The 14,609-nt window shown below is 39.4% G+C and overlaps 1 protein-coding gene across 1 annotated transcript in view; it reads left to right on the top strand.

Annotated features, from left to right (window-relative positions):
* The window catches only part of LOC104492085 (sodium/potassium/calcium exchanger 4-like), a gene marked incomplete at both ends in the record, with an annotated part of 25,454 nt that overhangs the window by 9,068 nt on the left and 1,777 nt on the right, over positions 1 to 14,609 (top strand). Inside the window, 3 exon segments of the mRNA XM_010134587.1 lie at positions 911 to 1,053; positions 4,661 to 4,830; positions 6,752 to 6,893. Coding sequence (XP_010132889.1) covers positions 911 to 1,053; positions 4,661 to 4,830; positions 6,752 to 6,893 — 455 coding nt within the window.

The following is a 14,609-nucleotide window of genomic DNA, read 5'->3' as shown; positions in this document are numbered from 1 at the left end:
TGCTGAGGACACTACAGCCAGTCATGTTTCTGTGTAAGATCCCTTGCTTTTTTGTGCTTAATCAGTTTTGCACTAGATATGTGCTCAGTCAACAGGAAATATTTTCACTCATCCTTTTCATAGTGCACTGAGATAAAGTAGCTTTCAGAAAAAGTTGAGAGAAAAATGTCATTTATACAAAGATGTGTGAAAAAGTCCACCAGGTACTCTGGATTGTAAGCATACAGCATGTATTTTGTAACCTCTGGAGAACAGGGTCAAGGAACATCAGACAGACTGCTAAGCATGTATTTATCTTCAGGCCATCTCTTACCAGATTGTTTACTGACATCCTTCTTCGGTAGTGTCACTGCCTCTGACAGGAGAGTCAGAGATCTGACTGTTACTGCAGGGGTCTGTGAGTCCACCTTTCTACTGCAAGTTGCTTAGACTTATCCCTTGGTGCCCTCCCCCTGTTTGGAACTTCAGCATCCCTTTTCTCCTGCATCAGGGCATAGCAGAGTTCACTGACAGCCCTCTTTGATCCCACCCTAGCGTTAAAATAGATGCTTTTGTTCTTTAGAACAGTGTGGTCAACAGTCCCAGAAATGCTCAAGCACCTACCATGAGGAACACAGTACTGAGAGAAACAGTGAGGTGAATTGCAAGCTGATGCAGGAGGAAAGACGCCAATGTATAGTGATTGTCCTGGCTCCAAAATCTGCAGCTCCAGCAAATTCCAAAAAAGCCTTTGCTTTCTTATCAGCTTGCTGCTGAATTGGATAGTTCTTTCTCCTAACTTCCTATTAGTTGTCAGAGAACACGTATCTAGGCTTTTCTGCATGCCTGCATAAGTTGTTCTCAGATGCTTAAAAGTTTGACAAGAAGTGCAACAGTCCGACCTTTTCAGACCTCTCTTTTCCACTTTCAGGTACAATATGAGGATGCAACATTTTTTCACCCTTAAAAGCAAGAACGTTGGAAATGGCGACACAGTTAACAATGAGCTGGAAGGTGGTAATAAATGTTATGCCTCTAGTTGCGATGACCCCTCCATTCCATTACTGTGGAAAGGTAAGGCTGAGCAGACAGGACTTGGAAGAAGAGTAGTTTACAGGATATCCTACTTATTTCTTTAATACAGATTAAAACAGTGTTACTATTCAATCGTAAGCAGGAATTTTTATTGGGTTAACTTGACAATTCAGCAATCAGATTGCCAAATGAAAAAAACCCAATCAAAAATTTTTTTTATGTTCTGAAAACAAGCTGCTTTGCACATTTGAAATTTTGCTCCCTTTTATCTCCTGTTCAGTGATGAGCTACACCACTGTGAAAGAAGTAATTTTTTTTTTTTTTGCCAGGAATAAAGTAGTTTTCACTTCAACAATTAGTTTGGAACTAGAAGCTGAGACTTGGGTTTTGAAGGAAAGGGCATGGGTAGATGAGTAGGCAAGAGGGGTTACATGTTGAGCTCAGATCCTCAGAAGACTAGTTTTCACATGCCTAAATTGCTTGGTATATGTTGCCAAGCACATACAGAAAATTGAGACATGCAGGTTCTTTGCTGTCTGTGCCTTTGTCGTAAAGGGGAAGAAGATGATACCCAGCTTCTGGTACTGAAGGTAAGCAAACATACCTGGGTATTTTTGGCTTCTTTTAAGCCTGTTTTTATCATAGTCTTACCATTCCCTCTTTTCTCTGTAGAGCAAAATCATTCCTACCTTCAAAGCACAAACCATATAGTTTAGCAAGCTCTTGGGCTCCTCTTAACGAGTGCGATCTCCTTGCTTTGTCCTTTGCAAAAATCTCCCATTCTAGGAGACTGAGCTCAGCAGCAGCGTAGGTTGTTTTTGGAAAGGTCTTCATGTAATAACAAGTGGTGGCAAACAGGAATTTAGAGCAGACTCAGAGAATCCTGCTCTTTTCTGCTTTCAGTGTTTTGTCTGGGTTCTCTTCAAGATAGATACTGTCACTACAGCTTTATGCAGTGACAACACACACTCTGGTCTCAGATATTGTGTTTAGACAATAGTTTAACAGAGATTTAAAATTACATCTCATAGGACATTGTGGCATAATTAAATTAAGATGACTTTTAAATACCTTAATCTCATTTTACAATTAATTTTTGTGAACATCGACCACGATATAGTGAAGTCTGTCACTTGGATGTGGAGGTACAAACATACAGGGTTCAGAGGATACCTCCTAGTGAGTTTACACACAGTTAAGGTGAAATATTTTTACTGTGTAAATAATGTTCCTATTTTAAAAAATGGCTTACTGTCCTTGGCTTTTATTATGTTGACCCAAATTTCCACCAGGTGGCATGGTTCAAATCCTGCCTAAACTCAGAAACTCTTGAAAAAAGTGAGTTTCTAAGGATCTGATCAGGAGTCAACTAAAGTCAGCAAGAAGCTTTCTGTTGGTTTTGACAGGGTTGTTGGTAATGATGCTTCATGGTGAGCAGGAGGTTTAGGTAGTTCGTTAAAAGGAAAAGCTGTTCTCAGAAGGTAGTTTTCTAAGGAATATCACAAAGGAGAAGTGAAAAAGGCTTTTCTCTGTCTCACCTTTGTGAAAGCCACTCTTTTAAGTGACTTTTTAAGTGGAGCCTGTTTGTACCGTATGGGGGTAAGATATGTATGTTTATGGACATAAGGAGAGAGACTGAAGAGCTGTTATGGAAACATTAAAGCAATGTGCCGCAGTAAGTCAAAACAGCTGCAGTTAGTTATATGTATTTTTGTAGTGATGTATCCTACATCAGTGCTGAGGTTTTTTATCATGGTATTTCATCGAAGCTGAGTATGTTTGGTGACTGTCTCCTTAGCACTCTAAGGAACAGTTCCTGAGTAACTGCAGTGCTTTCATGGTTTTTGTGACACCGTAAAATAAAGAAGCATTTTGAAGTCTTCACTGGAGAAACTCACTTGAGTGAATCTGAGACTGTTAAAAAGGTACCTGGCCTTTTTGCCTTAACCAGATTGCTGTCAAACTTCTTTTTGTCTAACTAAAGCAAATGTTAAGCTACTGCGGTTGAGTCCTGTTCTGTGAGAATTGGTAGCCAGCCTCCTAGGAAGCTGCTACGTTCTTAACTGTAAGATTAATTGTTTGCATTGTCAGCTGCAATACTCAGCAAGGTTACTTTGGTTTAGATGTCAGGGTGGTGGGAGGCTAATTGCTCCTTTATATTTACCAAATGCAACATTACTACTAGTTCTAGTTTCCATTAGAGATACTAAGCGGCCACACAAATCACTGAGTGGATTCTTTGAGTAGGCCATATTTCTTTGAGAAATCAAAGATCTTTTTATGACACTTCAAATGGCTCCAGAGCACTCATTGAAAACTCATTTTAGTGAAGCAGAGCAAGACACTCAAATGCTAAAAGGTAAAAGGTATAGTTGTTTACTGGTGATTTACAGGCTTGCTAGTTTTCTCTTGTTGAATGATATATTGTTGAAGGATGTATTTCTTCGATGTCAAATTTGTTAGAAAATGCTTGAAACAGCAGAGCCTTCCTTGTATGATGTGATGTGCATGCATGCCTGGATCCAGTCCTCTTCCTGAAAAACAAAAATATTTCAATGCTGTAACAGTGCAGAAAACCAACAATGTAGATTGTGTGTTTAGAACAGGTCCTCTTTAATTCCTTTGTTTGAGTTGAATGTTTTCTATAGATTTCCTTTGCTTCCTGGCTGGAACCATGCTCTAACACTTACCTTTCACTTTTACCTCCTAAATTCTCTTCCTCTTCTTAATGTAAGTAACTTAACACAAAAGGGGAGTGGGAAGGTGAGGCCAAGCTAAGCAAAGCAGAAAACAAGCAGCAAATAATTTTGTTGGGGTTTTTTTTTTTCTGTACCTACTATTACATGTAATAATTATTACAGTTATATGCATATTACCTGCCCTGCTTTCTAACAACACATGGGTATGTCTCCTGTCTGCTGAGCCTTGCTCTGCTTGCTATGTGTAGTCTGTAGCGTGTGTGACAATACTAGTTTGTGGCTGAGCCCTGGAAGTCTTTGCCTGTGCTCATGATGATTCCCAGTATAATTTTTTTATTCTCTGTTTGTGTTCTTAACACAGTAGAACAAAACTCTTGACATTGGTACAAGTTCCTTTATATTAACAAGGGCTTACTTATAACATACATTGGTTCTTGACAAGTGTTTTTCATCATTTCAAATCTTGTTATGTTAGAATACTCTGTGAATAAAGTGAAGATTTCTGAGGGGAGGCAAGAAGTTCCATTAGGAACTTCTGGGTGTACAGCACCGTGATCCAGTAAGATAGCTTTAAATGTTTCAGAAGCTGTCCACACTGCCACAGGGCCCGTGCTTTTGGAGAAGGCTTACAAAACCATAGTGGGACATAAGCAAAGAAAACGGGTACTACACCATGAAAGTTTGGGTAAAAACTGCTCCCTCTTATCCGAGAGTGGGTTGCTGGCTATCTTAGCGGAGTGAAATCCCTTTTCAGCATGTATTCTAAACAAAGTGTACAACTGATGAGCAGATTCACCAGGCTGCAGAAGTATTACAGTAAAGTCACTTGTAAATTCAAGCATTCAGATGAATATTACCCCCACCTGAGCCTGAAAAGAATGACTCTGGGTGATGGGAAGCATGGTAAGATCAGTTCCACAACTAATTCTGCCCATTGTGATCATTAGTGAAGGGGATGCAGCAGTATGGCAAAAACAGTGTTGTGATGGTAGATGAGATCATCTGCTCCAGTCCCCCCAAGTACCGGTTCCCTGAAGCTGGATTACGGATTATGATTACAAATAAGTTTGGACCACGCACCAGAATGCGAATGGCAAGCCGACTCATCATTAATGAGGTAGGTTCATTAAGAAATGAACAAATGACTACAAGATAGAGGGATTGCCAGAGCTGTGCTCATAGTGATTCTGGAATTGCTAGGGATGGGTTAGAGCAGTGTCTTTCTCTAGCAGCTGCATCACAACAGGTTTGAAGATGGATTCCTAGCTGGTGATGCTGCCTGTGTTAATGGAAGGTCGGTCACCAAGAAGGGATTCCTTTAACTCTCTGCCAGAAAATATTTGTCGGGGAGGAGGGGTGTGTGTGTGCATATTTGGATTTTACCTGCAGCAAAAGAATTGTTTTTGATCAATACACAAGTGGTCAGGCTAAGAAAGGACAATGGACAGGGCAACCAAAAATCTGTAAGAACTGCTCTTACAGTGGCAGCACTTTATGAACCCATCAGATATTTGCCTACCTCTTTAGCCTTCAGTGTAGTCCTCAGCCCATAATGAAAATGAATCAAAATATCTTCACGAGGGGAATTTGCCCTGCACAGTTTCAGTTAACTCTTAACTTGCTGTATTGTCACCACCATATATATTGCTTGTTTCATACTCTGCAGCTGAAGTAACAGGACTGCCCAAGTGAAGCTCTTCTGAGCTTGTGTGAAGTACTTGGGGTGAAATCTTTGGCCTGCCAACCTTGGCTTCTGCGGAGGCAGGATTTTATCCTTTGCTCCATACAGTGTCAAATATGAGATGTTTTTACTCTGGCAAATAAATTAATCTCAGTAGTTTAGGAAATACAAGCGTTAGCATGGTCCTGGAATTTGAACATCATAACACGGTTTGTGTGTTTACCCAGCATTGTGAATACCCCAATGAAAGAAAGCAGCACTAAAATATTTGTAACGAAAGTCCAATTTAACAGTAAAATAGTGAAATGTTTATTAGGAAGTCAATGCTTGGTGGCAAACAGTCAAGAATGGAAGATCAGATAGGACACACAGCAGCAGTTGCCTCTGAAAGTTCTGCTTTGAAGGCAATTCTCTGAACAGAAAAAAATTCATAATAGATGTGTTCACAGAGAGCTGATACTTGCTAGTTCAACATCTGAAAAAAGCATTCACTAAAACAGAGCATTTTGGATCTATATTCTTATGTATTATCACTGCCAAAGTTTTGCAAGTATTCAGATACGAGTTTTCTCTATTTTTAAATACCAGTTTCAAAGTGTTTTTCCATGTTGTACAGTTACTTTATTTTTCAAGTCATTTCAGAGCACTTTTTAGGAAGTTGCAACAATTTGTCATGAATAAGAGAACAATTATTGACCCCACATTATCTCATCTAACAAACTAAATGTATTTCTTTCTTTATAAAAGTAGGAAATTACTGTTGCATTTCACATCCTCCAGTGTATTAATGGTTATAGATACTGACGTTTAAAATGGCAGTTATGAGCTTCATGAAAGTACATACTCAGACAAGGGCAACAGGGATTAGTCTTGCTTTTGAAATTAGAAGTAGGACCTTTACATTTACCGCAAGGAATGGAGATGAGAAGGAGGGAGAAGAGTTGAACCTGAGTAGGAGAGATCCTGTATAATGAGTCATTTGTAAGCCAGCTCTAATAGTGCGGAAGTGTCTTGAGTGTTACCGCTGGATTGTGGTTCTGTTGCTGGTTTGAGTGGTAACTGTTGAGTGAGAAGTGCTTCAGAATAACTATGCTCATTAAAACATGGTGCAGAACAAGTATGACAACTACTCCATCAGAGTTTGAAAGACTCCTGCCAGTAATTTTGAGGTGGATGGTTAACACTGGCCTGATGAAGACAGGTAGGACACAGACAGATCTGTTTATTGGTGACTGGAGGGAAGGCTTTGAGAAGCATCACGGCTCCTGTGAGTGGGGCTGGACAGACAGCAAACCCCAGATTTAACAAAGTCGGTATTTTTCCAAACTATGGCAGTTTTGTCTTTGACACTGTGCAGCGTCAGCGGTTAATCCAGTCTGCCAATGGCTCAAACAAACTTCAGAATGGGAGACATGGGAATATTGAAAATGGGAACATCCCTGTGGTGAACCAAGAGGAGGAAAATGAACAGGACAATCTGTCTCCCTTTTCATTGCCAGGTAAGGCTAACTTCTCAGGTGTTTATGGTAAGGAAACAGAATACAAATAAAATGCCAAACACTCTATTGTAAGAAAAGACAATGTATGTGGTGAGAGAGAAGGAAGGGAGTTGATTTAACTGTCTGAAGGCTGGATTTGATGACAGTAAAACTGGGTGGGAGGCTACGTGGCTGAAAGCAGATCTTAGGAAAGTGTTTTCCAGCTATCATGCACAGTAACAGTAGAAATGCTGGTTTGCTAGAGGCTAAGGGAAAGCAGGTAAGGCAGGTTTATATTAAAGAAAAAATGTCAGACCAACCCAGTGAGCACTTCACTGTTAGTAATTTTGAAGTCAGAAGTTAATACTGGCCTGCTGGAAATTGCTAGGCCACAGGCAGCTAGGTATATAAATATATAACTTGATTTAGTGACTGCAGGGAAGGCTTCTTGGATGAAGAGGAAGAAAGGTTAGAGGGAGAAAGCATTCAACCGTATTTAAATCTTTGACAGTATTTAAAATTCTTAGAATACCAGTATGTAATAATACTCACCTTCTGAAATTTTTTAGAAACTCTTTGGAGTGAAGAGCTGTGAATAACCAACATTTTGGTGTCCTTAGCACATTGCAGGTTGACTTTACCCCACATACTTTGGAAAATAGACAGCAGTGACTAGATCAGCCCTCACCGATGTGTAGTCAGTAGTTGTCAGTCACACAGTTACTGTATAACACAAATATTGCTTGGCATAAGTGAGTCATAAATCACATGCAGAAAAAGAAGGAAGAATTTTCTATGTTGTAAATAATTCTCATTTCTTAGAGATCCCATTGATTCAGTTGCTGTCATTTTAGTAGAGATGTTTGTGACTGAACAAACATTGAGACATACTATGTGAAGACTGGATAAAACCATACATTTTCATGTGTTGCTGTACTGTCTGCTCTTACAGGAGCATTTTGCAGTCAGCAGTTATGGACTTGCATAAGGGTGAAGAATGGAAACAAACTGGTTCACTGAAGATAGGCCCATCAGATGGGCTCCTGATAATCAATGAGAATGAAAAAATGTTTTTTATCGTATGGTAGAATGAATGGATCCAAGTCAGCGATACACTTCTGCACATGGACACGTTAATAATCATAGAATTGTAGAATGCTTTGGATTGGAAGAGACCTTGAAAGGTCATCTAGTCCAACCCACCCCGCAGTGAACAGGGTCATCTTCGCGTAGATCAGGTTGCTCAGAGCCCTGTCTAACTTGACCTTGAATGCTTCCAGGAATGGGGCATTTACCACCTCTCTGGACAACCTGTGCCCATGTTTCACCACCCTCCTTGCAAAAAATGTCTGCCTTCTATCTAGTCTCAATCTCCCGTCTTGTAGTTTAAAACCGTCACCCCTTGTCCTGTTGCAACAGGCCTTGCTAAAAAGTCTGTCCCATCCTTCTTAAAGTATTGAAAGGCTGCAATATGGTCTCCCTGGAGCCTTCTCTTCTCCAAGCTGAAAAACGTGAACTGTCTCAGCCTTTCTTCACAGGAGGGGTGCTCCAGCTCTGATCATTTTTGTGGCTCTCCTCTGGACCCCCTCCAACAGGTCCATGTCTTTCCTGGGCTGAGGACTCCAGCGCTGGACACAGTACTCCAGGTGGGGTCTCACCAGAGTGGGGTACGGTGTCAGAGTCAGCTCGCTTAACTTGCTGGCCAAACTTCTTTTGATGGAGCCCAGGATACAGTTGGCTTTGTGGACTGCAGGAGCCCATTGTCATCTCACATTTAGCCTTTCATGCACCAGCACCCCCAAGTTGTTCTCTGCCGGGCTGCTCTCAACCACCTCCTCATACTGATACCAAGGATTGTCCCTGCCCATGCGCAGGACCTTGCAGTTAGTCTCGTTGAAGCTCATGATCTTCCCACGGGCCCGCTTCTTCAGCTTGTCAAGGTTCCTCTGGATGGCATCCACTCCCTCAGGCGTGGCAACTGCACCGCTCAGCTTGGTGTCATCTGCAGACTTGCTGAGGGTGCTCTCGATCCCACTGTCTGTGTCATTGATAAAGATATTAGAACAGCACCATTTAATCAGCACAGATACAATAGTAATAACAGCAACAATAACAATAATGACAGTACCACTAATAAACAAATTCTAAAAAGCAAAAGTCTCCCCAAACTGTCTTAAAAATGCAGGATTCAGTGCATGTGTTGGCAAAGGGGATTTTTTAACTGAATTGTTCCTAACAGGTTTTTGGATTCAAGTTTTAATTAGGTGGTGCGATCATGCATTTCTTCTTACTTTCCAGAACAATGGGAAGATTTTAACATGTGGAAAACATTACCTGGAGACCATATTTGGTTTTGTTCAAGAGTCAGAATGCTTCTCTATGAATAAAAACCCAAGATTTTTGAACTAGAGCTTCCTATGTGTGTGAATTCACAATAGACAAAATGCTTTGAACTAAGGAGGCAGTTATTAGTTATGCCATTGGCCTTCTTTAAATGCAGTTTTTCTGCATTTTTGAGAAAGTCTTTAAAGATAATTGAGGTGTAACAGGCCAAAGTGGAACCACTGATGATGCAGTACTTACTGGAATGTAGCAAAAGTTCAACATGATCTCAGAGTTGTATAAAAATGGTAAAGTGATTGTTTACAATCCTCATCATTATGTTCAGTAGGTTTTGTCACTCCTGTTTTCTGGAGATGATTATCCATTGGTTGGATTGTTAAACTCATATATTCTATAATCAGTAGCCTAAAAAAATCCTGACATTTAAAACTGGCTTTAAGGAAAAGGTAGCTTGCAGACAGTTTCCCAGAATCCCCACTGTTTTTCTTTTGATACATTTTCAGGCTAGGAGTAAGGAACATGCATTTTCTAAAGAGCAGAAGTTCATGTATTCTTTCGGTACTATAAAAAGCTCTATGAAGAATAGGCTTTCACTTTCCAATAGGACCTTCCAAGTCAACCACTTGTGGTTGTGCTTGCGCCAAGCAGAAAATTCACTCCAGTATTTTAAGAGCTGCAAGAGGAATGGCTATGAATTGGCCCAAACCCTTTTTTCTGCTCTTCTGTAGTCACCTTTTTAACCTAGTTTGGAGTTTGACTTTCCTCCTTCGAATTGTGTATTCCAGATGCTTTTGCAAGAACAAGTTTTTTTCTGAAACAGAAATAAGTGTAAAGTGAAGTTTTAGCATGACATCATTCCTGATTCCCAGTAATCATTTGCCACCTCTAAGTTTTGCTTATTGTGCTTTTCTCTCTTCTGTCAACAGCAGTGCTCAGCAATAAATATAGGGCTTTAGCACACAGAAATAGAGAATAAAATTGTTAGGTGAAAACAGTCTCAAACTACAGCATCCGGGCTAGATCCCATATATCAGACATCCTGAGAGATTCACCCCCAGGGTGTGGTTCAGGCCCACCTTGAAAGAGGAAATAACATATAGCTTTTATGGAAGCTACATACGGTATTAGACAAACCAGCCTTTGCCTTTGGTTTCTGTGCGGGAAGAAACATGCTCTTTAAAGAGGAATTTCTTCCTTGGCCTAACCTTTATGCCTTGATGATTATCTTCCAAGAGAAAGGCTTGTTTGATGCTTTACAGTTCAATTACAGTTGTTTGGAAACTGGTCTTAAACTTAAAAAAAACTACCCCATGGATCAGAATAAAGCAGGATGAAACTGAACGCACATATGTTGACGGCAAAAATATGTGTAAAAGCCCTTGCATAGCTCAGAGTCTTTTAGAGCCCAGACTCAGAAAAGCACTGCTGTGCATCTCTTAATGGATGCTTAAATACCATTCACTATCACGTGTTCAGGATCCTTTAAAACACTCAGTGTTCTCAGCTCCTGCTGGTTTCATAGAAATGAACTTCTTATACAGGATTGGACCATGGATGCTTTATATAAGTCATGATGGCGTTAGCTAAAATAGGAATAATAATTCCCAGAGCTAAAATGAGATGGCAATAAAGGAGATTAGCAATCCTGCCCATTTTTGTATGGATCCAAAATACGAAGAAAACATGTAGGATAGAAGCTGAAAGGAACTAACAGTATCTACTAAAACCATCAAAAAATGTTTGTACTAGGTCAAACCAAAAGTTCATCTTGCCTAATATTCTGATTCCAGCCATGGCTTTATGCAGAAGCCTGGGGAAGAATGAGACAGGAAAACTTGGCCTTCAGCTTTTTTTCAGCAGAAGGAACTTCCTGGACTGGGTATTATGTCTAAGTATTTAAAAATCCATAATGTATTTCTTCTTTGTTAACCTGTCTAATTCTCATTGAATCTATGCAAACATTTAACACCTACAACATCCTTTAGGAAGAGTAAAGATTGTTTCTGCATACTGGAGAAAATTCTTTTCTCTGGCCTAGTTCCACTGTATCAAAAACGTGTCTTTAAAAGAAAATCGTTGGCCTAAATCTAAATATGCAAAGTGTGGTAAAGACACGGTCTGAAGATAGACGTTGTTTTGGACATATCTGGTAATCTGGAATTTGGAACTTGTATTCTGGAAAATGGACTTTCCAAGAAAAGTGTCGGTAGTTTGGAAAATAGTCTGTTTTGGATGAGGATGAGAAATAAAACCTTGATATTTTCCATACAAAAGAAATTTGTTTCCAAAGATCTGTTGCAGGAAAACTGCAATAAAAATGTTTTAATATGTCATCTGCCCACTTGGAGGGCTGACAAAGGCTGGGTCTTCTTGGATACCCCGTTACACACTGCACGGCCTGTCTCTAGGGTGGTAACACAGAGTCCTAGGGAAAGTTGCAGAGCTGAAATCAGTAGAGATTTTCCAAGAAAGTGGAGAGGCAGATGCTGTGTTAATTTATCTAACAGCAAATTGAAAAACATTTTCTCAGAAATTTTTTTGTAACAAAGATATTTTTCAGTGAAAAATAATTCTGATTGAAAATTCACAACGGATCTAGTTTGGTTTATCTATTTCAATTGTTTCTATGTTGAGTCCTATACTTGAGACAAAAATTTGTATTCCTGTGTTGTATTTTGGATATTGCACGTGCTCAGAAATGAATTAGGCTTTCAGATTGGCTAATTTTCATATATTAAGGTTTTTCAGTCAGTCGCAACTCTGAAGAACAACACCACTTTCTAGCAGTTTACTTGCTGTCTGTGTTATTACAAAATTCCCAGTGTGGAGGTGTGTATGTTACTGTTACACATTTTCAGGTTGAGATTTGAATTAATGTCAGTAATGATATGTGGATGTAAATATATCTTTGTAAATATAAAGCCTAATTAGGACCATTGGGACAGATGATATAAAAATTACTTTTTATTGGAGGAGAAACAGTTGGAGTTTTGTGGGGTTTTGTTTGATTTTTTTTTTTCCGAATAAAAAATGGTAGAGAGATTTACAAAGATAAAAGGAATCAAAAAATGATAAAGTGAAGCACCAAAATATTCTGCAGCCATGATATTCCTAGGCCAGCCTGGTCTTACCTTATTTTTCTTCTAAGTTTACCATTGTCAAAAGAAAAACAAAACAGAAAAATAGAAATCAAAAGTAGGAAGTCTTTCTCATTTTGCAGATAGACTTAGGAAAAAACTTTCGCATTTTTCAAGTGACTTTTTATTAGAAATTTATATGAATTCATAACAATACAGTTATGAAAATCCTGTGTGCCAAATAGATTCATGCTTTTCAGAGATGTTTTTTAGATCAGTCAGCTACTAATTGCTTTGTGAAGGAGATGCTTTTTCACATGTGAAGTTTGAGGCGTATTCTGAAGTATCTAACGTGGACCAGTTGTCTATGCTTGACTGCCTCACCTTTAAAAGGTAGACTAAGTGGAAAAGCTATCAAATTTAACAAACTACAGTAACTTGGATCTTACTCCTGACAGTGTAATTGCACACTCCAGTCTGTCTGAAATCAAAAAAAGTGCTTTCTATGCAGCTCGTTGACTGGGACGTGTAGGCTGTCTGCACTCCATGCATTTGGAAGTCCTCTTTCAGACTAGCTCTAGCTTGGTCCCACGGACTAAATGCCCATTTTTATTTGGAACACTTTTAAGAATATGCCTCTGCTTCGGCTTTATACCAAAGAAATGTTTCTGGTGTGATGCAGGGCTGCTCTGTGTTGCACACTAAAATACAGGAAATTGTAAGCCAAAATACAGTAAGTGGGGCAATTGGGAGATTTACTTCAAAGGTATACTCCTCATCTGAATGAAAGCACAAATGTAGTTTCACACTTTTGTGTTGTGCTCCTCTCAGCTGTGCTGAAAGTTGCAAATAGGACAGTATTTTTCCCATAAAGGCACTTCTTTTAGTGCTTTAAGGAAATACTCATTTCCTCTCAGTGCTGTGATGCATGTTGTTGACTTTGTTTACCAGGACACTGTCTGTATATGAAAATAATTATTTGTAAGCATAAATCTGGAAAAATGACAAGTCCAGAAATGTATGGAAAATTACCAAAGAGCTCTTTGTTGTGGGGCTGCTGGTTCATTTTCAGAAACACTGTCATCAGACTCTTCTGTAATGTTACCTTTCTGCAATACTTGGCATGCTTGGCTGCCAAATATATGGAGAAACAGAAAAATGGGTGTATAAAGTAGGAAAAATTACTTCATGCAGAACCCCTCACCCTTCTGTTTTATGGCAGGGTGAAGTGAACAGAATATAGACCAGCATTGCTTTCTGTAATAAAGCAATATTCTTTTATTATTTTTGTTGGGGATGCAACAAACAAAATATACCTTTCCTCGACTATGTGACTTGCCACAGGTGCCTTCAGACGCAGGGCTCACAGGAGTGGCCAGTATTGCTATTAAAACAACTGAGCTGAGGTCTTGCAGTAGGATAGTTTGTCTGGTTTTGCAGAACAGCTATGTGTTAGACAACAGGTTTAATGAGGATGATAATTTTCTTCCTCTCAGATGTACTAGGGAGCTAAGCAGCAATCATAAGACAATTTGTCATGTACAAGTTTATCACTAAATCATTTTAATGATTATTTTGGAGTGGGTGGTCAAAAACAAAACAACACAGCAGCACAAGAAGTAATTTCAGAAGAACTAAAATAATAAAAAATAAAATTTTCAAGCTGCGTATTGTTTGTGCATTCATCTAAGCCATTTGAAATGAATTAAGTCATCCATTTCCTGAGGAAATAAAGTCTCACTTTACTGAGGCTGCTAAATTTGCTTAACTGAGTTCTTACATGTGAACTTGTAACTTACTAAGTCACAGCATAAGATTTCTTTAGCACTGGGTGCCACACAAGTTCCATGATCCAGCGTAGTAGGAGATGAAAATGGCCTGAGGCAGAACCAAGGCCAGATACACTTAAGGATTTGTACAAAAGTTTATAAAAGCTAGCAAACCCTGACACAAAAGAGAAGCCAATGTAAAGCATGTCAGGTAAGCTGCTTTGGCCATGGTGGTTCAGAACTATTCCAGGCTAATTGCAAATGGCCAGGCGGCTTCTCTGTTAACCAGCAAAACCTGGAATTACATGCAGTTGTTATTCCCCAGAGTCTCAAGCCTAGTTGCCATGTAATGATTGCAAATGTCACTTCCACAGACCATCTAGCTGTAAAAAACAGTTCTGACTCATGATGTTGAGTGGGTATAGCATTACCTTTAGCAAAGCCAGGAATTTTAATCTGACCGACATCCATTCAAACTGAGGAAAGATAAGGCAAGTCCTCCTCCACTTATTTTTGGGTTTTCCTGGACCTGAGCAAGCACAGGAATG

Source organism: Buceros rhinoceros, unplaced genomic scaffold (assembly GCF_000710305.1).
Source record: "Buceros rhinoceros silvestris isolate BGI_N320 unplaced genomic scaffold, ASM71030v1 scaffold12404, whole genome shotgun sequence".
Lineage (NCBI taxonomy): Eukaryota > Metazoa > Chordata > Aves > Bucerotiformes > Bucerotidae > Buceros > Buceros rhinoceros.
The sequence above is the reverse complement of the archived record's forward strand: the minus strand, read 5'-3'. Positions and strand labels throughout refer to the sequence as shown.